Source organism: Balaenoptera ricei, chromosome 10 (genome assembly GCF_028023285.1).
Source record: "Balaenoptera ricei isolate mBalRic1 chromosome 10, mBalRic1.hap2, whole genome shotgun sequence".
Taxonomy (NCBI): Eukaryota; Metazoa; Chordata; class Mammalia; order Artiodactyla; family Balaenopteridae; genus Balaenoptera; species Balaenoptera ricei.
Genome location: NC_082648.1, coordinates 41,764,894 through 41,790,310, shown reverse-complemented (window position 1 = coordinate 41,790,310; position 25,417 = coordinate 41,764,894). Strand labels below are relative to the sequence as shown.

At 49.5% G+C, this 25,417-nt stretch overlaps 1 protein-coding gene across 3 annotated transcripts; it reads right to left on the bottom strand.

Moving 5' to 3' along the window:
- Nucleotides 1-10,531: 10,531 nt before the first annotated feature.
- On the bottom strand, nt 10,532-14,142 carry PRPH (peripherin). 3 transcript variants are annotated; one of them, XM_059934580.1, is made up of 9 exons: nt 13,486-14,142; nt 13,052-13,112; nt 12,789-12,884; nt 12,250-12,417; nt 12,023-12,148; nt 11,711-11,931; nt 11,558-11,607; nt 11,230-11,309; nt 10,532-10,978 (listed from the first exon to the last, which is right to left on the bottom strand). In XM_059934580.1, the coding sequence occupies exons 1-9, from the start codon at nt 14,133-14,135 to the stop codon at nt 10,910-10,912; spliced, it is 1,521 nt and encodes a 506-aa protein (XP_059790563.1). In that variant the 5' UTR covers nt 14,136-14,142; the 3' UTR covers nt 10,532-10,909. The 3 variants fall into 3 exon arrangements, with proteins under 3 accessions (XP_059790563.1, XP_059790564.1, XP_059790562.1); XM_059934581.1 differs by having other exon boundaries at nt 10,532-10,975; XM_059934579.1 differs by lacking the exons at nt 10,532-10,978; nt 11,230-11,309 and having other exon boundaries at nt 11,364-11,607.
- Between the last annotated feature and the right edge of the window lie 11,275 nt (nt 14,143-25,417).

Sequence of the window (25,417 nt, the reverse complement as noted above, 5' to 3'; positions counted from 1 at the left end):
ATAGCAACACTATTTACAAAAGCAAGACATGGAAGCAACCTAAATGTCCATCAACAGACGACTGGTTAAAGAAGATGTGGTATATATATACAATGGAATACTATTTGGTCATGACGAAGAATGAAATAATGCCATTTACAGCAACATGGATGGACCTAGAGATTATCGTGCTAAGTGAAGTAAGTCAGAGAAAGATATGATATCATTTATGTGTGGAATCTAAAATATGATACAAGTGAACTTATTTACAGAACAGAACAGGCTCACAGACATAGAAAACAACCTTATGGTTAACAAAGGGGAAAGGGGGTGGGGAAGGGATAAATTAGGAGTTTGGGATTAACAGATACACACCACTATTTATAAAATAGATAACCAACAAGGTCTTACTGTATAGCACAGGGAACTATATTCAGTATCCTGTAATAAACCATAATGGAAAAGAAAGGGGAAAAAAGAAGCAAGCATTTTCTATTCTCTAACAGAAATCTTTAAAAGTAGCAAGTATACTAGTCTGGGCAAGAGATAAAAGAATTCTGTTGTATGTTGTAAAACGTATAAATTATCTCTTGGACTAAGACAGACCTTAATCCAGTAACAGGAGTGATACTTTATCAGTCCATTTCTTCTGCAGGAAAGGAAACATTGTAACATGGTTTATTCTAAAGAGACCTTTGCAGTTGCAGTCAGAATCAACCAGATTTTTCAGAGTATCATGGTTTACAAGGTCCTGTATTGTCTCCTGCCCTTCCTCCTCTCCAACCACATCTCACACCTCTCTTCTCTCACTGTGATCCAGCCACACTGGCTGGATCCACTAGGAGAAACTCCATGTAACAGTGGCTTAAATGAGATATACATTTATTTATCTTTCACTTGAAAAATCCAATACTACACTGTGGTGCAGGATGTCGATTGTGGTGGAGGTTGTATTGTGGGGAAAGGGAGTGCTATGGAATGAATTGTGTCCTCCAAAATTCATATGTTGAATACCTAACCCCCGATGTGATGGTATTTGGAGATGGAGCCTTTGGGAGATTAATTAGGTTTACATGAGGGCATAACGGTGGGGCTCTCATGATGAGGTTAGTGTGCTTACAAGAAAACACATCAGAAAACTTGCTCTTTCTTTCCCCCCATCCCATGTGAAGCCACAGTGAGAAGGTAGCTGTCTACAAGCCAGAAAAAGAGCCCTAACCAGAAGCTGACCATGCTGACACCTTGGACTTCTCACCTCTGGAACTGTGAGAAAATTCATTTCTGTTGTTTATGCCACCCAGTCATAGTATTTTAAAAGGATTTGGCACCTTTGTCAAAAATTAATTGACCATAGATGTATGGGTTTATTTGTGGACTCTCAGTTCTATCCCCCTGGTGTATATGTCTATCCCATGTCAGTATCACACTATTTTGATTACTTTCATTGTAGTAAGTTTTGAAATCTAGAAGTGTGAGTCCTCCAACTTTGTTTTTCTTCTTTAAAGATTGTTTTGGGACTTCCCTGGTGGCGCAGTGGTTAGGAATCTGCCTGCCAATGCAGGGGACACGGGTTCGAGCCCTGGTCCGGGAAGATCCCACATGCTGTGGAGCAACTAAGCCCATGCGCCACAACTTATGAGCCTGCGCTCTGGAGCCCGCGAGCCACAACTACTGAAGCCTGCATGCCACAACTACTGAAGCCCACGCGCCTAGAGCCCGTGCTCCTCAACGAAGAGTAGCCCCCGCTCGCCCCAACTAGAGAAAGCCTGTGAGCAGGAATGAAGACCAAACGCAGCCAAAAATAAATAAATTAAATTAAATTTTAAAATTTATTAAAAAAAAGAAAGATTGTTTTGGCTATTCAAGGCCCTTGTAATTCCATACAAATTTGAGGATCAGCTTTTCCATCCATTTCTGAAAAAGACTTTTACTAATGCTTTTCCTTCTTCTTTTTTGTTTTTGATTCTTTTGGCCATGCCGCGTGGCATGTGGGATCTTAGTTCCCCAACCAGGGATCGAACCTGCACCCCCTGCAGTGGAAGCGTGGAGTCCTAACCACTGGACCACCAGGGAAATCCTTCTTTTTACTTTTAAAGTCAAGTTTATCAGGGCTTCCCTGGTGGCGCAGTGGTTGAGAATCTGCCTGCCAATGCAGGGGACACGGGTTCGAGCCCTGGTCTGGGAAGATCCCACATGCCGCGGAGCAACTAGGCCCGTGAGCCACAACTACTGAGCCTGCGCATCTGGAGCCTGCGCATCTGGAGCCTGTGCTCCGCAACAAGAGAGGCCGCGATAGTGAGAGGCCCGCGCACCGCGATGAAGAGTGGCCCCCGCTTGCCGCAGCTAGAGAAAGCCCTCGCACAGAAACGAAGACCCAACACAGCCAAAAAAAAAAATATATATATATATATATATATAGATATATAAATTAATTAATTTAAAGTCAAGTTTATCTTCTCTTTCACAGACTTGGCTTTCTTGAAATATTTAGTGATTCTTAATTGTGTGCTTACCTTTGTAACTGTTATTACTGGTTAGACTGTCTTCCATTTCTCTTAAAGAGCCCACAGGGGGTGAGGAGGGTGCTGCTTCACATGCTAATTTCACTGTTAGCCTATTTTCAGTGAAAACAGGGAAGGAGCAGGACATGGCTTCCATCACTGCTGCAGGGGTCAAGCCAATGGATTCTTGCTGCTTTGATTTAATCATCTTGTTTATTGCTCCTGGTCTGCTGCTTCTAGCATTCACCCTTTTGGGCACGGAATATCCTTTGTGCTACTCCTCATCTCCACAGAAGAACTCTTCTGTCAAGAGCTCTGCACTGTAGTTTACCTTTCCAACTAATCAGTGCCTGTGGCAGAAAGCCTCTAAGATAGGCAACAATTATCCCTGCTACCTGGTGGACGTGCCCTTGTGTAATCCCCTCCCCTTTAGGGTGGCTTGGATGTAGAATATGACGGAAGTGATGGAATGCCACTTCCAAGGCTAGGTCATAGAAAGACTGTTGTTCTGTCTTGGGTGCTCTCTCTTAAATAACTCACCTTTGCAGGGAGATCAGCTGCCAGGACAGGAAGCCGCCCTGTGAATTCTGAACTTGCCTAGCAAGCCCCTGCAACTGTAGAATCTAATTCCTTGCAATAAGTCTCTTAATATATATCTCTTACTGGTTCTGTTTCTTTGGTTGAACCCTGACTGGTGTAGATTTTCATGCCTGAAAATGGGTGTTATTGTAACAAATACCTAAAAATGTAGAAGTGGCTTTAGAATTTGGTTATGGATAGAGTCTGGAAAAACTGAGGAGCATGATAGAAACTCTGCAACAGGCTTCAATATCAGGGTTGAAACTGTTGGATAAATAAACTATTTATTAAAAATGGGGGGAGTTCCCTGGTGGTCCAGTGGTTGGGACTCTGTGCTTTCATTGCTGAGGGTGTGGGTTCAATCCCTGGTTAGGGAACTGGGATGCCACGCGGTGCCTGGGGGAGAAAAGGCGGGGGTGGTGGGAACCTAGCTTGTCTTGAACAGACTGTTAGTAGAAATATGAATGTTAACTCTCTTAGCTCAGAAGGAAGCGAGGAGCACGGTGGAGAATACCTATACTACCTTAGAGAATATGTAAATCATCACAAAGAGACTGTTGGTAGAAATATGAACGTCAAAGGTGCTGCTGGTGTTGAGGGCTCAGAAGAAAATGAGGAACATGCTGTGGAAAATAGAGGAGAGGGGATATTTTTTATTTAGTAGGAGAAAGCTTAGCAGAATTGAGTCTTACATTTATGCGAAAAGCAGAATTTGTAACAATGAACTTGGGTATTTATCTTTGCTGCCAAGTTTTGAAGGTGGCGTCTGGTTTCTTGTGGCTTACAGTAAAATCTGAAAGGAAAGAGATAAATTGAGGGAAGAAATGTTAAGCGAAAAGGAATCAGAACATGGTATTTGGGAATTCTCACCCTACCCATATTGCAAAAGATGCTAAAATTAGGTCATTCACTGTCAGGAAAGTGTGCTCTGAAGAGAAATCCAAGGATGTACCTGGGCAATCTTTTGTTAGTGCCTAGGAAGGATCAAAGGTCAGAGTATTCAATCACACAAAGGGCTATTTGGAGAGATTAGCCCTGCGACTCGTGGACCTCCTTAGCCATCTGAGCAGAAACCAAGCATAGAAATGGGATTATCCAAAAAGATTTAAAAAAGATCCTCTTGTCTAATGGAGTAAATCCCAGAGACATACACAGGAAACACACACAGTTCTTAAGGATGTCCTACAAGCAGAGACACTGCCAGCTTGTAGTGAAAGGGACAGAGAGAGAGCAAAATTAAAGAAAGCTGTCAGACTCCCAGAATTATACAACCAGGAGACAAACAGATGAAAACACATGGAAAAGGAAAGATGACTCCAAGGGCAGGGCAGTGAGTCCAGAAGGTGGAGCCAGGAACCAGAAAGGATTATTCCCAGGCCTTGAAACCTAACATTGTTTTCCCAGCTGGATTTTTCATTTTGAATTTTATTTTATTTTAGTTTTTCATACAGCAGGTTCTTACTAGTTATCTATTTTATACATGTTAGTGTATACATGTCAATCCCAATCTCCCAATTCATCCCACCACCACCCCCACCCACCCCCGCTTTCCCCCCTTGGTGTCCATACGTTTGTTCTCTACATCTGTGTCTCTATTTCTGCCTTGCAAACCAGTTCATCTGTACCATTTTTCTAGATTCCACATATATGCATTAATATACGATATTTGTTTTTCTCTTTCTGACTTACTTCACTCTGTATGACATTGCTTCAGAAACTTTTTTCTTTCCATTTTCTTCCTTTTTGAGTGGGAATGTCTATAACTGTTATCCTATTCCTGTCTCACCATTGTATTTTAGGAACAAATAACTTGTTTTCTAGTTTCACAAGTCCACAGATGGAGAGTAATTTCCACCCAGGATCAGTTATATCCAGAGCCTCACCCATAACTAATTTAGATGATCAAATGATGAAACTTGGGACTTTTGAGCCAATGAGACCTAGATGAGATTTTTGCTCTTCAGTTGCTCCTGTAACTGAGACTTTCGGGAACCTTGAAATGGGGTACATATATTTTGTATGCGAGACCAACATGAATCTGTGGAGGGCAGAGGGCAGACTATGGTAAACATAATAATGCCCTCCCCAAGAGGTGTCCACATCCCAATGCCCAGAACCTGTGAATGTTTTATTACGTGGGAAAAAGGAGTCTGATGATGTGGGTAAATTAAAGATTGTGAGATGGCAAGATTATCCTAGATTATCTGGGTACATCAATGTAATACAAAGGATTGTTGTAAGAGGGAAGCAGGAGGATCAGTCAGAGAAGATATGCTAACTGAAGCAGAGATCAGAGTGATGTGATTGCTGGCTTTGAACATGGAAGAGGGCCACAGGACAAGGAACTCGGGCAGTCAGTCTTTAGAAGCTGGAAAAGGCTCCTCTAGAGCTTCCAGCAGGAACACAGATCTGTCATCCCATTTTAGACTTCTGACCCCCAGCACTGTAAGATAATAAATTTGTTATTTTAAGCCACTGAGTTTGTGGTAATTTGTTACAACAGCAATAAGACATCAATACATTATGAGGAAAGTCTGCAACACACGCTCAAGCTGTCCCCTTCAAACAGAAAACACCTTTGATGCTTACACTGTTGAAGGATAACTAGAACTGTGATCCCTGGTTTACAATTCATGATGGGTCCCACACTACCCTGCTGAGGGAAGCAGTTCAGGAGGCCATATTCTGAACCATGTCACCTCATTCTCCTGCCTACAAGATTGCCAAGTCTACCCAACTATGCATGAATCATCTCACTTAATCTTCACAAGCCTAGGAAGTAGCTACTATTGTTGTCTCCATTTTACAGATGAAGAAACAGAGGCAAAGAGAGGTGCAGTATCTTTTCCAAGGTCATGCATCTAGTAAGTAGAAGATCCAAGATTTAAATGCAGATTCTTAAAATTGGACTTTTCACATTCTTTCATTAGTTAAAAAAATAATTGCTTCAACACTGGGATTCTATAACGAGTATAAGTGTCAAAGGTTTAGGAACAAATACAACCAACATTTGGTAGGCACCGAACAACATTTATTAACCGTGGGGGTGGAAGTGCACAGGGGACTAAAGCCCATCAGCCTTTGGGTATCTGTCCATGTGTCTCGTAGAGGACGTGGAGAGTGTTGATGAACCTGTCGAGGCTGGTAAAGTGGGCATCTTCTGTGATAGGAAGTGAGAGCAGAGCCAAAGAAAGCTCCAGAAGTCAGTGCGCAATTGCTATCTGGTCATGGAAGCCGTAGGATGATTGAAGCCACGAGTAAGAAGAAACTGTGAGTCAGCAAGAGCCAGGGCAGAGGGTGAGGTCATTTGCTTATTGTGACAGGAGCAGTCGGAGCACCGGTCAGGGAGCCGTGTGCCCCTGCCGGGAGGGCGCTCCCTGTCACCTGGCATGCTCCGTGAGGCCTGATGGGGCTGCAGAGCCCGTGTCACACAGGTGTCTCTGGGTTCCTGTGAAATGACTCCCACTCCACCCCAGGCAGCTGCAATTCTTGTCCCCCTTATTCCACGTGTAACTTCACAATGAACTCCCGTTCGCTTGAGATATTCATTTAGTCTCTCTTCTTCGCAACTCAGATAACTGAACCCCCTTTTCCACCCACGGCAGATGCCCCTTGAGGAATTATTCCACTACAACAGTGGGCACATCCCTGGGGTCCAGGATACCCACCACAACTGGTTCACTCTAGGAACTGCTAAGTAAATGTGGTCACATCCTCACTTTTGAGGTGACCTTCTTGCAGATGACATGAAAACTACTTCCCCTCTTCCAACAAGCAGAATACAATAAAATCAATACGGTATAGGCTTTCTTAATCACAATCAAATCCCAGCCCTGTCTTCTTGAGGTTAACATCAGATCCCTTGATTAGAATTGGATTTTGAGTTTTCCTAAAACTCTTCAATCACAGCCACGTCTGAGGTTGTATAATTTCAATAGGTGGCTGGATCCACCCGTGACAAATTGATTCTTTCAATTCTCCCTAGCACTTAAACTCGTTCAAGTCTGGTCTTTTTCAATTTTTCCCCCCCTGCAATCCAAGATAAAAAAATGTATTTTACATGAAAACCCAGAACACACGTATATACACTGAAAATAAAAGTTTCACCATACCCTAAAGTTTTCTATTCCTTTTATTTTAAAATGTTTGTCTTGACCCAATAATTTTTTATTACAATGTTTCATGACCCGCAGCTTGAAAACGATTGGTGCAGTCTCTCCTTTCTTCAAAATTTCACTTCTCAAACACAGATCTTTCTTGGCTCTGGCTCTTTCTTTTCTTTTAACAATCAAACATCTCATGAGAGTGGTCTGCTCTCCACTTCCCCATCTCTCATTCGCCCTTCAGTTGACCATGTTTTGTCTCTGACCCTACCCTGCCCTGAAGCTGCCCTCACTGAGGTCTAACATCTTCCTTGCTGATAAATCCCACATTTCCCACTTGTTACTTAACCTGGGTTCCCAGCATCCTCTGATGCAGCTAGCCACCCCCTCTGGAAAGCTCTCTCTTGCCCTGGCTTCCTGAGGCCTCCTACCTCTCTGCCAGTTAATTCTCAAGATTCACTTCCTCTGCTCCCCTACGAGTCTCCCCAAGCAAGGCACTTCTCTTTTCTCACTTAATACACTGTTCTTGAGTGGTTTCATTTTTTTCTCATGTGGGACACCTGAGAAACCCAGCTCAAACTCTTCCTTCTATCCAGTACAAATCATAGGCCACAGGCTCTGATGTGAAAGTTTCCAAACAGGAAATTTTGCTCACTTGAAAATCTAAATATTTGAAACTCCAAAGCTTTTGTCTGCTTTTCTTCAGTGATATTTCTCCTCTGAGATAAAAAATGCTATTGAATGAAAAGGAGAGAAGGCAAGGGGTGGAGGGTGAAAATGGTGGGAAGCTTGACTAATATTTGCAGTGGACATTGTGGTTGATCCCCAATGTCCATTCCATACCAGACAATTAGCCCAAGTCAGTGAGTGGCTTTCCCCTGATGACTGTTACTGCTCCAGGAGCGGACACGCCAATGATCCTTGCCAGACAGTCTGAAGGAAAGGATTTATATCTCATACTTGGGAGGAGGGATTTCTCTTTCTTCCACTGAATATGAAGACAGAAGCATCACGCAGTAGCTACCGGCACCCACCTTCAGACAATGAGAACCATCCCGAGGATGAAACTTCCCTCCAAGGATGAAGGCTGAGCAGAACCATGGACAGAGCCTGGGTCCGTGATATTATTGAGCTGCTGAATCAACCAACTTCAGAGCCCACCTACCTCTGGCTCCTTGTTACATGAGGTAGTTTACTTTCTTTTTTTAAAAAAATGAAGTTGTATGTTACTTGTAGCAGAAAGCATCCTGATAGATTCAGCATCTCAAAATATTCCATCACACCTGAACTCCAGACCTGTGGACCCAAATGCCTGCCAGCCCTTCCCCCTGGCTGTTCCATAGCATCTCACACTCAGTAAGTCTAAAACTGACTTTGTTGTCTTGGGCCCCCTCGTCCCCCTACACCAATCTTCCTTGTTTCCGTGAAAAGTCCCACCATCTGCCTGGTTATTCAACTCAAAACCTTGGGTAATCTTTGCTATTTCCCTTTCCCTCACACTGACAATCCCAACTTAGGAACTGCAGATTCTACCCCCCGAATAGTTCTCAAATCCATCCACTTCTTTGCCCACCACCGTCTCTTGCATGTTTCACTGCAACAGTCTCTGAACTGGTCCTCCATCTCCTTCCAACTGTGTCTGCACACCACAGCCAGAGTGACCTTTCTAAGATGCAGATCTGAATATTTCACCCATTAAAACCTTTTCTTTCCCTTTTCCTTAGAATAAATTCTAAGTGCCTTAATATGTCATATAAGGCCCTCAGTGACCTGGCCCTCGTTGCATCTTTCCAACCTCAATGCAATTTCTTCCTTTCTAGCCTTCATTCCAGCAACATAGAACTACTTTCACTTTCCAGACATGCTCCCTCTTGTCTTCTGGCTGACGTATCTACCTAGAAAGTCCTCCTCCTCTCCCTGCTTCACCTGAATAACTGCTGTTCATTCTCCAGCGCTCATTGTGATGGTGCCTCCTTTGGGAGGCCATCTCTACCCTAAGGCTGGGTTAGGTGCTCTTCTTCATGTTCCCACAACACCATCTCCTTATCCCAATCACATCACTCGTCAGGAGGTTGGAATTGTATGCTTATTTGTCTATGTCCCCCACCCAGACTGTGAGCTCCTTGAGAGCAGGGACTCTGGCTTACTCCCTGCACTTAGCACTATAATTGAGTGAAGAAGATCATTCTAGATTCAGAAGTAAATTTTGACTTCAAGGCAAGGGTAGGATGGAATGGAGTTGGAGGACAGCATGGAAATAGACATTTTCAAGCAAGGGGAGGGGTGGTGGTAGCAGAATCTGATCTGCTGGCTAAGTGTGCTGAAAAGGTTTAGGTGGGTGGCAGGGCCAGGCCAGGGGAAAAGACCACTGAGGCAGACAATGTAACCCAGGCAAGAGATGACGGTGGCGGGACTTCCTTGGTGGCGCAGTGGTTAAGAATCCACCCGCCAATGCAGGGGACACGGGTTCGAGCCCTGGTCCGGGAAGATCCCACATGCCACAGAGCAACTAAGCCTGTGCACCACAATTACTGAGCCTCACTCTAGAGCCCACAAGCCACAACTACTGAGCCCGTGTGCCACAACTACTGAAGCCCACGTGCCTAGGGCCCATGCTCCGCAACAAGAGAAGCCACCACAATGAGAAGCCCGCGCACCGCAACAAAGAATAGCCCCTGCTTGCCGCAACTAGAGAAAGCCTGCACGCAGCAACGAAGACCCAACACAGCCAAAAATAAATAAAATTTTTTTAAAAAAAGAGGTGATGGTGGCCTGGACTAGGGTGGTGGGAGTGGAGACGGGGAGAACCAGACAGCCTTGAAAGAGTTATGAAGTAGAATTAACAGAATTGGGGGTAGGTGAAGAAAAGAAAGGAGTATAAGATGAGGTGAGTTCTAATTTGGGCCACAGAAGTTCTAGTGGTGCTTCATCTTAGGGCAGGGAATCCAGAAGGAAGAACATGACTGCAGAAGGCGGAAAGTGAGGTGAGGGGCTCTGCTTCGGACATTTGGGGCTGCAGATGGGGCACAGAAGTGGAGAAGGATTGGACAGAGAGGTAGGAGGAAAACCAGAAGGGTAGACAGGAGTCATAGATGCCGAGATAGTGGGAGTCAGAAGAGAAATGACCTGAGGCAGGGGGGAAATACTGCCGAGCCTCCTTTGCATTGACGCTCCCATGACACAGACACAAGTGCACTAGGGAGGGTCCCCCCCGCCCCGCCCCCATTTACTATTCTATGATCTTTTTTAAATCGAAGTATAATTCACTTACAATATTATATTAGTTTCAGGTGTATAACATAGTGATTCCATATTTTTATACATTACAAAATGATCACCACTGGAGAGGGTTCCCTTGATAGCAGTTTTATTTGATTTAAAAGTGAAACTCAGACCCTGACCCACCCACTAATCTTGGGGTCATGGCAGGAGTAGACTCATCCTGGGGATGGTCAGCCTCTTACCAGGACAAGCAATGGGGGAACATATAGACTCTTACCAGGACAAGCAATGGGGGAACATATAGACTCTTACCAAGATAAGAAACGAGAAACATATGGATCATGTCTCTGTGGGCATGGAGAGGCCCCGCTGTGGTGCTGGGTAGGGTTTGGCCACGGCCAGGGAAGGGGTGACTGGAGCCATCTGGTGGACACATGCAGAGGGGGAGGAGACGAATTCGGGACTGGTGTTAGGATGGGGGCTTAGAGGCCTAGGGCAGGGTCAGGGAGCTCTGGACCAACAAGTTCAGTAGCTGTGAGTAGAAGACTTGTCCAGCTCACTGCGCTGCTCCTTGTGAGACTCTGTCACCACCTGCTGGGGGCCGAGGCACGTGAGGGGCACAAACCATTCAGCACCACCCTCCTTCCAGCTCCTTTGTGGCACGGTGTCCCCCCTCCCTGGCATAAGTTGAGGCTCCAGTCTGACCATCCACCTCCATCTCCCTGTCTCACTCCCACCCCAAGAATCACTAACCCACAAACACCCTAAGATTACCTGCAGCCAGGCTGGGCCTCAGAAATACTATGAGAAATGATGAGGTCCTACGCTCAAGTGACCCATCTCACCTCCCCATTCCGGGTCTCAATGGTCTTGATCAGAACCATCTTCCGGCTGTGGCTCTCCTGGGGAGGCTCCACCTCAGGCACTGGAAAAAGCAAGATGAGAGGTGGAAGGGAGGAGGCTTGGGATTTCTCTTCTTTTAAGCCCTCACTCCGTCTGGGAGGTGAGGGAGGGGTGGGGAGGGGCAGATCCTGAGGAGCGAAGGTGAGTGTAGACCAGGACTCAGAAGTTCACGGAGAGAATCGGTCCTTGAGCAGAGCCATAGTAAGAGTCCAGCCAGGGCAGAAATGGACAAGGGGACAGACAGTTGGAAGTCAGACGTGAAAGACTCACCAGTCGTCTTTATACTTAAGGATGCAAAGGAATGGACTGGCACGGAGATCCTGGGGGCGAAGCACTCGGTCAGCTACTCCGCTGAGCCGCTGGCCTCCCCCCCACTCCTCCCCCGCCCAGTCCTGACCACACCCTATCCGACCCGCCCCTCACCGGCTCTCCTCGCCCTCAAGTAGCTTCCGGTAGGTGGCGATCTCGATGTCCAGGGCCATCTTGACGTTGAGGAGCTCCTGATACTCCCGCAGGTGTCGCGCCATCTCCTCCTTTAGCTGCCGCAGCTCCTCCTCGAGCCGTGCGGTGCCCGCCTGGTACCCGCCAGCTTCCAGGGCAAACTGCTCCTCCAGCTCTCGCAGCTGTCTGAGCAGCGCCTCGTTCTGGGGGTTGGGGGTGAAGGGGGGGGCGTCAATGGGGGGAGCAGCCTTCATCCTCCACCCCCTGGGCGGGGGCGCGCAGCCTGGTACTCACCGTGCCGCGAAGCCCGTCCACCTCGCACGTCAGGCTCTGGATCTGGCGTCGCGACTCGTTCATCTCCTGCTTGGCCTGGCGCAGGGCCTCGTGGTTCCGGTTGGCGGCGTCGGACAGGTCCGCGTACTGCGGCCAGGGGGGAAATCCGGACGTGAGTGGACCAGATGCGCCCTGTCCCCAGCTCCCCACTCTTCCAGGTCCTCCCAAACCCTCCCGTGCCCTCGCACCTTGGACTTGTACCACTCTTCTGCTTCCTGCAGGTTCTTCGCCGCGATGCTCTCGTACTGGGCACGGATGTCTCTCAGCGCCGCCGTCAGCTCGGGCTTCACGGTCGCCTCCACCTCGACCTGCTGCACCTGCTGGCTCTCCACGCTCATCTGCAGGTCTCTCAGCTCCTGCCGCCCAGGGCGAGAGGCCGAGTTCATCGCGCAGATCCCACGCGGACCGCGCGGTTGGTGCACAGAAAAGAGAAGAAACACTTGAATGAACAGGAGGGGGCGCCAGAGAGTGCAGCGCGCCGGGTACTGCACGGCCCGCGCCACGCCCGTACTAAGCCTCTGGCCAGGTTACGGGGGTGCAGCTCCGCTGCTTCCCACCAGGCGGCGCAGGGGTGTGAGTCAAACCACCTGTAGAGGGGATTGAGAGCCGGCGTCTACCCTACGAATCTCACTTCTCTTCCTCAGGTCCACTCGCCAGTCTCTTCCAGAGCTTGTACTCCAGCTCCAACGAGACCACCCCCAACCTCCTGACACCCGGGTCCACCCACCTCCTCGTGCAGCTTCTTGAGGAACTCAATCTCATCCATCAGAGACTCAATCTTGCGCTCTAGCTCCAGGCGGGACAGGGTGGCGTCGTCCACGTCCTTCACGGGGTGGCAGTGGGGGTTCGAGAGCAGGGAGGGGTTGCTTAGGTCGACGAAGAGCCTGGCCCTCCCTGTCTGCCTCTGGAGGCTTCTGGTCGCCTCCCTTTGCCCACAGATGCCACCCTGGATACCCAGGCCGGGGGTAGGAATGGGGAGACCGAGCTCACCTTACGGAAAAGCACGAGGCTGTGCTCCGCATCCTCGCGCTTGCGAGTCTCCTCCTCCAACCTGGTGGGAGGAGTGTGCAGAAGCTGAGCTCCGGGGTCACCGCCCAGCCTTAAGACCGCGACCCCCAGGATCTGGGTCAGAGGCTGCTACTGCCCAGGACTCTGAGGAGGGGTCTTCAGGCTGCCTGATGGACTTGCCCCATTTTCCCTTTAACCTGCTGGGAGCTGAGATGCGGCCCTTTTATACACTGGGGAGACATAGTAACTCCCCCTTCCTCCCCTCCCCAGAGACTCAGCAAAGTGGTAGAGGAGGGGTTGGGGGTGTTGCCCGCTGGCGAGGATGCTGTCTGCACACGCCCAGGTGGATAAGGTGGGCCACTCCCTCTGGCGGCCGTCTCGACGGCCGTCGCCCAGCCCCGGCCCTGTCCCCTGACCTCTGCTTGAGCGCCGCCAGGTCCTCCGCCAGCCCGTCGCGCTCCACCTGCACCCGGTCGCGCTCGCGGCCCAGCAGCTCTAGCTCCCTCCGCAGCTCGCGCAGCTCCTGCTGGCACAGCTGGTCGGTGCGCGCCGGCTCCTGGCCCCGGGCCTGGCTCAGCTCCCCGCGCAAGGCCGCGTTCTGCTGCTCCAGGAAGCGCACCTTCTCGATGAAGTTGGCGAAGCGGTCGTTGAGCTCCTGCAGCTCCTGCTTCTCGTTGCTGCGCGTGGCCAGGAACTCCTGGTTGAGGGCCTCGGCCATGGAGAAGTCGAGGCGCTCCGAGGGCAGGCGCAGGAGGGCGCCCGCGCCCGCCCGGGGACTGCGGAAGCTGCCCAGGCGCACGGAGGAGCCGGGGGACGCCGAGCCCAGCAGGCGGCTGCTCGAGAAGCGGGAGCTGGAAGAGTAGGAGAAGGCCCCCGGGGACAGCGAGGGCGGTGGCCCGAAGGCGCGGCGGTAGTAGGTGGAACTGACGCCGGACCGGAGGCCCGACGGGTGGCTCATGGTGGCCGAGGATGGGCAGTCACCGCTGGCAGAGCTTGTCCGGGCGCTGGGAAGGAGCCGCAAACCGCTGCGAGGCGGCTTTATAGCCCTGCGGGCTCGTGGGGGCATGGGCTGCTCCTCCCACTGGCCTGACTGTGGGGCTATGTGGGGAGGGGGACGCCCCACCCCTGCGGTGCAGCGGGAGCGCCGCGCCCTCCCTCCCTGGTTGCCGGCGCCCTGCCTACTTGATTCCCCCAGTTGCTGGTGGGGAAGGAAACAGGGATGGCTACCACAGGCCACAGGCAGGCGGGAGCAGGGGGGTCGGGGTGTTGGGGGGGGTCAGTGCGTTCCAGCAAGCATCCGGAGCTGGAGCCTAGGGTGGGAGGGCCTCACTGGAACTGGGGTCCCTGCCTGAAAGAGCTGGTAAAAGCTGGGGGCTACGTGGACTGAAGGTTAAAGGGCAGGCTTCTGACACATGGGCAGGGAGGAGGTAGCCCAGGTGCAGGGAGAATTGGCCTGGCTTAGGCCCCAGAGGCTGTGCCTCCACATGGCCCCTGAAGGCTAGGCTCTGCTTTCACATGCTGTCAGCTGCCCCCTCTGTCACCACACCCAGGGAGATCTGGGGGACAGGAGCGCAGCGGCAGCTGAGGTGGGTGAGGAAGGGCTGCTCTCCCTGTAATCCCCAGGGCTCTGTGAAGGGTTGCTGCCTGGCGCCAGCCCTGCTGCTAATGGACTTGCTTCTTCCCCTCCCCCTCCCCTGGACACTTGGCCAGGAGGTTGCCTGCTGATGTCTCAGCCTTAAAGACACAGATCCCAAATCTACCCCAGGCCCCAACAAGGTGGGCACATCAGAGGGGGCTGAGGGTGACTAGGCCCAGCTCTGGGTCCCACTTGGGAGGGTCTGTGCCATGCCAGAGGCTGCACTGTGAGCTAGCGTGTGCTGTCTGGCTTTACTGGATTCTCCCTTCCCCCAGCCACCGCTGCTCAGTCACGGCCTCACAGGAACCGGGGCGATTCCTGAAGTAGGAAGGGGAGGGGGCTGAAGGGGAGCAGCTGCTGCCAAGGCTGAGAGATAGACACACTGGCAGGAACCGGTTTCCAGTACTGAGGAGCTGCAGGTACCCAGCGATCAGCGGGGCTGGATGGGAAGAGAAGGGGAAAGAGAAAGTGCCCATCCCCAGCGGCTCAGGGACTGAACGAGGAGAAAAAGGCCCAGAACAGAGCCACAAGCCTGTGCACACACACAGATACATATGCGTAATAGCACCGTGTACCTATGTGCACACACATTAGACACACCCAACCACAGGGCCCTTCATACCCTCCCCCACCCCAGAGTTAGCAGGGAGGCTGATGTCTGGCCTTTGCATGTCAAACGGCTTCCAGAACGCAGGCACAGGTTGCCCAGGAGTGGACAGAGGCAGCTTGATGGTCTGCAGGAGTCGAGGTGCTGAGGCCTGTTGGGCTTGCCAGGAGCTAAGGGGCTGCCACCGCTGGGGACTCCGGGGCTCTCCAGTAAGGACAGGTCCGCGTAGGATTGGCCCTGAGGACAAGAGCTGGGCATCTGGGGAAACAGGTCTGGGACTCCGGACTGCACCTCTGGCTGAGGGGATGAGGAGGGCGGCTCCCTGGCTGGCCATCCCCTCAGCACTGCAGGGCAGAGGAGCCGCCCCGCCTTTGTGTGTCCTCTGAGATGGGCCAACGCCCTCACGCTCACATCCCTACTGCCTTTGCCTTCCTCTCCTCTCCAGGCCCCTCCTTCCTTCTGGGCTATTAGTCTCTCCCTGAACAGCTGCCAGGTCCTTCTCCTTGATGAATCTGGTTTGGTTGCCAGGGGAATGGGAAGAGGGAGGATGGGAGAGAGGGGTGGGATGGATAAACCAGGGCGGGTCGCCACTAACTCTTGGAAGTGGGGAGGGGAAGGTCCTGCCTGGGTTAGGGTAGGGGGCTTGATAGGTGTGAGGAGGGGACTGGGGAAGCCTAGGTGCTTTCTGCTGCAGCCCTGGGCTCTGAGCCCCAGCTGCCATTGAAGCCCCATCCACTCCAGCCTAGGCCCTGCCCTGCCCTGCCGGCTGTCCTCCGGGTACAAACTGGGAGTCTGAGCTGGTACTTCACGCAAAGGGACAGGTAAGGCCTGGGGAGGACGAGCTCAGGCTTTATCTTTATAGGAAACTGCTGGCAGACCTGGGCCTTTCAGAGTAGAGGCCTCTAGGGCTGGCCCCGGGCAGTTACCTGTGGGGTTCCCATCCTCTCCCCTGCTTAAGCTCCCAGCTCACCACCCAGAAGCCTCAAGAGTAGAGGGAACCAGGACCACCTCGGCAGGGCTCTGGGAGCTGCAAGGCCAGGGTCTGGCCTGGGTTTGGGAACCAGGCCTGCTGGCAATGCAGAGACGACTCCTCCCCCGTCCTCAGAAAGAGCTGGGCCTGGGAGGTCTTGAGGCCAGAAGAAAAGTAGGAAAGGGTCCCGGTTAAGAGCCAGAGCTCTGGCATCCAGCTACCAAGCTTCCCATCTGATTCCAACACTCTGTTGTACAAATGTAGTCTCATTACTATGTCCTCTCATGTGCTCCAGCAAAAGGGGGAAACTTGTAGTTTCCACCTCATAGTGTTGTTGGGAGGGTTAAATAAATACATGTAAAATACTTAGGACACACATAATAAAAGCTGAAAACTTAAACTAATTTTATTACTACTACTATTACAAATTGTCAGCCCCCAAGTACAGTGAAGAAGGATCTGGACTTCCTTTGGATTGTCCCCACTAAGAGCAGTGATGGACCAGGGTGGCAGGAGCCCAGTACTTCCTGGCTGATGGAAGGAGGGAAGGGTGGCCTCAGTGCACCGGGCAAATAGTATACTGATCAAGACACGGACTCTGGACAGACTGTCCAGACTGACTGCATGGGTTTGATCATGGCTCCTCAACTTAATTAGCTGTATGCTTTGAGTTTGGTTGAGTGATTTAACCTCTATTCGCTCTATTTTCTTTGTCCATCAGTGGGGATGATAATAATAGTACCTAGCCCATAGTGCTGGAGGAGTAATTGAGTTCCAGTATGTGAAGCACTTAGTGCTTGGCACATAACACATGCTATATAAGTATTAGCCAGCGTTATTACTACCCCTCCTCCTTCTGCTGTCCTTGGCTGCTCTGGCGAAGGCTCAAAGAGAAATAACCATTGTATTCAGAGGTTTGCAAGGCAGGTAAGCAATGAAGTTTAGGTTACTGGCAAGAGAGCTGCTAAATGACAGGCCATGGACTCAAAGCTGGATGAGGAGGGGTGTGTAGACAAGAGAGGGTGGGGTATTGGGAGAGTAAAGAGGTCCATAGCTGGACTTCCAGGCAAGGCCAAAGAACAAACAGTCACAGTACAAGGAACTGAAAGAGGCACTGAGAGGGTAGGAAGTTGTTTTCAGAGAGCAGGGTGCATGAATTCGTGATTCTGGAGCTGGGGTATTTATGGATAAGATTCCCAGGGTGGGGCTTCCCTGGTGGTGCAGTTGTTAAGAATCCGCCTGTCAATGCAGAGGACACGGGTTCGAGCCCTGGTCCGGGAAGATCCCACATGCCGCAGAGCAACTAAGCCCGTGCTCCACAACTACTGAGCCTGCGCTCTAGAGCCCGTGCTCCGCCACAAATGAGAAGCCTGAGCACAGCAACGAAGAGTAGCCCCCGCTCGCCGCCGCTAGAGAAAGCCCATGTGCAGCAATGAGTACCCAACACAGCCAAAAATAATAAATTAAATAAATTAAAAAAAAAAAAGGATTCCCAGGGTGTTTCTAAGGGAGTGAGCGGCTAAGGTGGAATGGTGGGAAAGGTCATGGGAGAAGAGATCAGGCCATCAGACTGGGCACTTACTAGCTGTGTGACCCTGGGCAAGTTACATATCCTCTCTGAGCTTCAGTTTCTTCATCTGTAAAATAGGAATGATGATACTTTCCTTCCAGAGGTGTCATGAGATCTAAATGAGGTATTATGCATAAAGCGATTAGCATGTTGTGAGGCTCATAGTAGGTGCTCAACACTGTTGATTGCCTTCTTCCCCTCCCATGTGACAGAGAGGAAACAGACACACAGAATCAATGACATAACCCTAATTACTTGTACCTAAGGGTTAGCTGGCATCTCCCTGCCCCTTGAGGTCTAGGATTGGCTCAACCTCCACTCCACATCCTGGGGAAATTCCAATGTCCTCCCCAAGATCTCTTTGCCTTCCTGTTGCTTCCTCTTTGCATACCTAGCTCCAGGTCCCTGCTGCCCCTGAACTGGCTGACTTTACAGCTAACTCTCCACAGTGTCTCAGATGTGGAACTTGGCACCGTCCCTCAGGTCCTGTGATCCCCTTTCCCATCACTTGGGTAGGAACTGAGGCTCAGAGGGACAAAGTTGCCTGTCTGAGGTTGCGCAGTGAGCAAATTACGGCTTCCTCTCCAGGAAGACACGTCCTGGTTGGTCAGAGCCTGCTGGTGTTCTGTGTTCTGGGCCTGCAGGATCCCAGATGAGCCCCAGCCAGAAGGAGTCCAGCTCCATTCGAGGTGGGCTCTCCCAGGCTGGTCTGGCTGCAGGGTCCCTATTGACAGAGTGGCTCCACTGGCGTGGAATCCTTTCCCCATTATCTCCATTTGGGGGCTCCACTCATCCATGTTAGGGAGCACCCTGGGTATCTTCTCCATCTCATCACTTCTCTCACTGTATAATATAGCAATAGCTAACATTTCCTATGTGCCAAGCACTATGCTAAGCATTTTACACGTGTTATCATTTTTAATCCTCACAATAACCCTATGACATAGGTACTACTACTATTCCCATTTTACAGTTGGAGAAACTGAGGCACAGAGAGGTTAGGCAACTTGCCCAACGTCACACAGCTAGTAAACTAGTAATCTGTTTATATGTCTGACTCTCCTGCTCCCTGACAATATGATATTTGAGGGCAGCCATCAGATCTTATTCACTTTTGTGTCTGTGGTGTCTAGCACAGGACCTAAGTCAAACAGCTGTTGGTTAAACTAAAGAGAACCCAGAGGCACCTGAAAAAATTTTTCCCGTGGTTGTCGTGTCAGGAAAATAGAGAGGTGTGTTGCTGCCACCTTCTGGCCAGATGCTAGAATGACATGTCTGCAGTCTGAATCCATGCACGTTTATTGAGTTTAACACTCAAGGCTCAGGAACATTGGAATTTGGGGGATGCTCCAAAACTATTTATTATGACCTCCTTTTTAAAGATGAGGGGACTTCCCTGGTGGTCCAGTGGTTAAGACTCCACGCTCCTGATGCAGGGGGCCCATGTTCGACCCCTGGTCAGGGAAATAGATCGTGCATGCCGCAACTAAGAGCCCGCATGCCGCAACTAAAGATCCTGGGACTTCCCTGGTGGCGCAGTGGTTAAGAATCCGCCTGCCAATGCAGGGGACACGGGTTCGAGCCCTGGTCCGGGAAGATCCCACATGCCGCGGAGCAGCTGCGCCCGTGCGCCGCAACTACTGAGCCTGCGCTCTGGAGCCTGTGAGCCGCAACTACTGAGCCCATGCGCTACAACTACTGAAGCCCGCGCACCTGGAGCCCGTGCTCCGCAATGAGAGAGGCCACCGCAATGAGAGGCCTGCGCATCACAATGAGGAGTGGCCCCCGCTCACCGCAACTAGAGAAAGCCCACACGCAGCAACGAAAACCCAACACTGCCAAAAATAAATAAATAATAAAATAAATAAATTTTAAAGATCCTGGATGCTGGAACAAAGACCCGACACAGCCAAATAAATAAATAGTTTTAAAAAAAGAAGCACTTCCCTATTCTTTAAAATAAATAAATAAATAAAATAAAGAGGAGAATTATCCAAGAGTGTGTAAAATAGAATAGCAGCACTGGTATTAGGACTTCTGAGCCCTGATTTCATTCTTCCCCTGGGCTCTAGGAACCTCCTCTGCACCCCCAGAAGCCCAAAGCCAGGGAAGGAGGCAAAGTCTGTCCTCAACTCCCCCCTTATCCTCTACTCTGTCCACAATCTCCTGTCCTGCCCTCACTGTAAAATTGCATCTCCATCCATCTGCCTGCCTGACCCTTCCAAACAGCTACCGGTCCACTGGAGAACAGGAGAGCAGCTTATGGCCACAGGATGCTAAGTGAACCTTCCTCCTCATGGTGTGTCCTAGAGACCTGACTCAGAATCACCTGGGGGCCCATTAAAAAGCAGATTTCAGTGCTCCACCTAGATCTTCTGAATCCCTAGAATTCTGCATTTTAACAAACTTCCTAGGTGATTATTAATGCACATGAAAATTTGAGCAGGGACGTCCCTGGCGGTGGTTAAGATTTTGCCTTCTGATGCAGGGGGGTACTGGTTTGATCCCTGGTCGGGGAGCTAAGATCCCACATGCCTCGCTGCCAAAAAACCAAAACATAAAACAGAAGCAATATTGTAACAAATTCAATAAAGACTTTAAAAATGGTCCACATCAAAAAAAAATCTTAAAAAAAAAATCTGAGCATACCTGGATTGATTTTTTCTTTAAATTGTCCATTTCCCCCTCCCCCCTGACATTTTATTTTGATTTTCAAACCCAGAGAAAAGTCAAGAGAATATTGGGACTTCCCTGGTGGTGCAGTGGTTAAGAATCTGCCTGCCAATGCAGGGGACACGGGTTCGAGCCCTGGTCCGGGAAGATCCCACATGCCACGGGACAACTAAGCCCGTGCGCCACAACTCCTGAGCCTGAGTGACACAACTACTGAAGCCGGTGCGCTAGAGCCCGTGCTCTGCAACAAGAGAAGCCACCGCAATGAGAAGCCCACGCACCTCAACGAAGAGGGGCCCCCACTCATCGCAACTAGCGAAAGCCCGCGCACAGCAACGAAGACCCGACGCAGCCAAAAATAAATAATAAATAAATTTATTTTTAAAAAAGAGAATATTGCTATCAACACCAATATATCTTTTCCCAGGGTATAACAATTACCAGTTGTTAATATTTTGCCACAGTTCCTTTGAAAGTAATTTCCAGACATTATGTCTTACCCCTAAGTACTTCAGCATGCATCTCATAAGAATAAGGACATTTTCCTATACAACCACAGTACTATTAACCCCCCAAGAAACTTAACATTGATACAACAGTGTTATCTAATATATAGTTTATATTCATATTCCCTAACCCTACAATGATCCCAATAATGTCCTTCATAGCTGTTTTCGCCTGATCCAGGACTCAAAGATAAAGAATTGTATTTGGTTGTCACCTGGGCAGGGATAAGTCTGGGATGAGCTTGGCATGTTTGCGGGACTATAGAAAGGTGAGGCTGGAGTGAGATGGCTGGGAGGAGAGAAGGGAAGGTGACGTGAGAGGAGTGGGGAGGAGTCAGACCACAGGCTTTCTAAATCAGAGGAAAGGGTTTATAGCTTATTTTTTAAATTTATTTTTAAAATAAATGTATTTATTTATTTTTAATATTTATTTATTTATTTATTTATTTATTTATCTAGGCTGTACCAGGTCTTAGCTGTGGTACTCGGGATCTTCGTTGTGGCATGTGGACTCTTAGTTGCGGCACGCGTGCAGGATCTAGTTGCCCGACCAGGGATCGAACCTGGACCCCCTGCATTGGGAGTACGGACCACCAAGGAAGTCCCTATAGCTGATTTTAAATGCAATGAAAAGCCACTGAAGGGTTTTATTTTATTTTTATTTATTTATTTATTTTTAATAAATTTATTTTATTTATTTGTTTTTGGCTGTGTTGAGTCTTCATTTCTGTGCATGGACTTTCTCTAGTTGCGGTGAGCGGGGACTACTCTTCGTTGCAATGCGCAGGCTTCTCATCGCGGTGGCTTCTCTTGTTGCAGAGCACGGGCTCTAGGCATGCAGGCTTCAGTAGTCGTGGCGCATGGGCTCAGTAGTTGTGGCTCGCGGGCTCTAGAGCGCAGGCTCAGTAGTTGCGGCGCATGGGCTTGGTTGCTCCGCGGCATGTGGGATCTTCCCGGACCAGGGCTCGAACCCGTGTCCCCTGCATTGGCAGGCGGATTCTTAACCACTGCGCCACCAGGGAAGCCCCCACTGGACGGTTTTAAGCAGAGGAATGACTTGATCAGGTTTATGACTTTAAAGGGTCAATCTGAAGACAATTTCAGATTTGGGACATTCTATCAGATGATTCCTAGGCTCTAAGAGGTCAAAGCCATTTTTTTAAAAAGTGAGTGTATTAGTTTTCTAGGGATGTCATAAGAAGTTACCGCAAACGTGGTGGCTTAAAACAACAGAAATTTATTCTTTCACAGTTCTGGAGACTGGAAGTCCAAAATCAAGATATTGGTAAGGCATAGTCCCAAAGCCTCTAGGGGAGAATCCTTCCTTGCCTCTTCCAGCTTCTGGTGGCTCCGGGAGATCCCTGGCTGCAGCTGTATTGTTCTAATCTCTGCCTCTGCCTTCACATGACCTTCTCCTCTTCTGTGTCTATGTCTTCTCTTTCCTTCCTATAAAGAAATTGTCACTGGATTTGGGGACCCTGGTAACCCAGGATGATCTCAAGGTCCTTAACTACATCTTGCAAAGACCCTTTTTCCAAATAAGGTCATATTCACTGGTTCTGGGATATGGACATATCTTTTTGGGAGGGGGCCTCCAGTCAACCCACTACAGTGGGAGATTGTTCTAGACAAGAGACTAAGAGATATAACAACTAAATTCAATGTTCAAACTTAAATTGGATCCTAGATTTGAAGAAGAAAAAGGCTACTGGAGAAATTTGTGTATTATATGCTATGGAATGATTATTACCGCTTTTAGGTGTGAGGACGGGAATGCGGTTGTATAAGAGAAGGTTCTTGTTCTTAGGAGGTGCCTGCAGGAGCATTTAGGGGTGAAGTGTCACATTGTCCACAACCTTCCTTCTAGTGGGTTAGTTCCATTGTCCTCGATATCGTTATGGTGCAAGGCAGTGGTCTGGCTACTGGGTAAGTGTGACCGAGAAGGAGCAGCTGCAGAGTTAGTCACACTGCTTATTAGAATAGAATCCGGTCTTCTCATCCTGGTCTCCACTTGATTCTGCAGGTCTCTTATAAGAGACTGTGCCTGATACGAATCTCTTGAGCGCATGCTCATGCCTGAGATGAGACAGGACAGGGCTCCTGCCCCTCAGACCAGCCACCAGGAGACTCCTTTTTGCAATCGTAACACTCTGCCATCTACGTTCCCCTCACCTCCTGCAGGGAGAGGTCAGGTGGCAGCTGAACAGACAAGTTCAAAGAGTCTGATGCCCTACAAACGGCCCTGTCTGCCCTCTGCCTGCAGGCCGCACAGGTGCTCATCTGACAGCTGGGTCTGGCTGGGCCCGAGCTTTCAGAGCTTTCAGAGCCTGTGGATCTCCCAGCCATTGAGGGCCAATTGTCAGCATCTGTTAGATGTTGTCTCACTCTCCAGGTGAATTCTCTCCGCCACACACTGTTGTGTTGGCACCTGGCCGGAGGGGAAGGAGGTGATGGAGGAAATGAGGATGGGGAAGGAGGAGATGAGTGAGAGAGGGAAGGGAGAAATGGAAGTGGAGGGAGAAGATGAGGGTGGGGAGAGAGGGGAGCAGTGGGGGAGAGTAAAAGAAACCAAATGGGCCAGAGAAGGAGAAAAAGCCGCGCAGGCTTTTTCCTCTCAAGGATCCAAGGGCCCCCCACACAAGAGAATAACTGGTCAAATGACCCCTGTTCATACCCTGGAGCCCCCAGAACCTGGCCTGGTCCCTCTCCCAAGAGTCCCCCAGTGCCACCCCCTTGTCTACAAGGGCAGCTCAAAGCTCCTTAGGCTCTGGAAGATTTGAGACTGCCCCGGGGCTGAGCTCCTTCTGGCTGGTTCTTCCAGAGTCGGCCTCCTTGGTCTTCTGTATCAGAAGGTATCTATGTCTTCTGATCCACAGATCAGGCTATGGCTCCATTCACCGCTGCATGTAAAAGGGAAGAAGGTTTTTCAGGCCTGCAGACGTTTTCTGTGTGCTTTTAATCTGTGGCTTAAGTCCATCCAAGACTCCTGGAAAGACTGAAAGGAAGCAGCAGATCAGTTTGGTTGACCACGCACTGCAGACAGAGGAAGGCCAAAAACCAAAGAAAGGAACGGAGGCGTGGAATCTTTACTCTCCCAGGCCAGTGATTGCACTGGAAAGGGGATTATACAATTTTAAAAGAGTCTTAATATTTTTATTATTTCACTAAACGCTTCTATGAACTATTGCATGAGGCTTTTATATTAGTTAGAATACTTTTGGCAGGAAGCAATAGAAGACCCAACTCAAAATGACCCAACAATAAAAGGATTATTATCTCACATGATGAAAAATCCAGAGGGAGAGAAGTTTCAGGACTAGTTGTTGAGGGGCTCAACATCCTATCCAGGACCCAGGTTCTTTGCATCTTTCTGTTCTGTTAGGCTGGGAATGTTAGCTTTTGCCCTCATATCTGTGCAGTTGTGGTCACAAGATAACTGTGGCAACTTCAAGTATCATGTGCTCACAAAATAATGTCAAAGGTTCAAAAGAGAAAATCCTTTCCCTGTGTTCCTTTTTTTTTTTAATATAAGCAGGCTACTTTTTTTTTTTTTAACTCTAAGATATTTATTTATTTAGGCTGCACTGGGTCTTAGTTGCTGCACACGGGATCTTTTAGTTGCGGCAGGGATCAAAGGCAGGCCCCCTGTATTGGGAGCAAGAAGTCTTACCCACTGGACTACCAGGGAAGTGCCCCCTGTGTTCCTTTTTTTAAAAAAATAAATTTATTTATTTATTTATTTTTGGCTGCGCTGGGTCCTCATTGCTGCTCGCGGGCTTTCTCTAGCTGCCACGAGCGGGGGCTACTCTTTGCTGCGGTGCGCGGGCTTCTCACTGCGGTGGCTTCTCTTGTTGCGGAGCACGGGCTCTAGGTACGCGGGCTTCAGTAGTTGTGGCTCACGGGCTCTAGAGCTCAGGCTCAGTAGTTGTGGCACACAAGCTCTGCTGCTCCACGGCATGTGGGATCTTCCCGGACCAGGGCTCTAACCAGTGACCCCTACATTGGCAGGCGGATTCTTAACCACTGTCCCATCAGGGAAGCCCCGCTGTGTTCCTTTTTAAGAGCAAGGAAATTCTTCCAAGAATATCTTCCCATCAACCCCCATCCAGAAGACTTTACCGTCCCTCTCATTTGCATAATTGCATCACCTGCTGCTTCCTTAACCAGTCCCAGGCAAGAGAACTGGAATTACCTTGATGAGCTTAGACCAAGATTTGCCCTGGTGGTGGAGAGGCCCAGAGGGTGTGTTGGCAAATAAAATCACCGGCTGGGAATGGCTTTGGGGTAGATATGCGATAATGGCTGCCACAATTGCCCACCTCTTCTGACATGCGGCATATACTGCCTTGAATTAGGATTGTGCCTATGCGATCTGTCTCTAAAAAC

Excerpts from the sequence above, each read along its gene's own strand:
- PRPH (XM_059934579.1), bottom strand. The coding sequence starts at position 14,135 with ATGCCCCCACGAGCCCGCAGGGCTATAAAGCCGCCTCGCAGCGGTTTG. Across the intron at positions 12,418-12,788 it reads TCAAGAAGCTGCACGAGGAG|GAGCTGAGAGACCTGCAGAT; the intron begins GTGGGTGGACCC and ends CCTGGGCGGCAG. Across the intron at positions 11,608-11,710 it reads CTTGAGGGCGAGGAGAGCCG|GATCTCCGTGCCAGTCCATT; the intron begins GTGAGGGGCGGG and ends CTTCGCCCCCAG.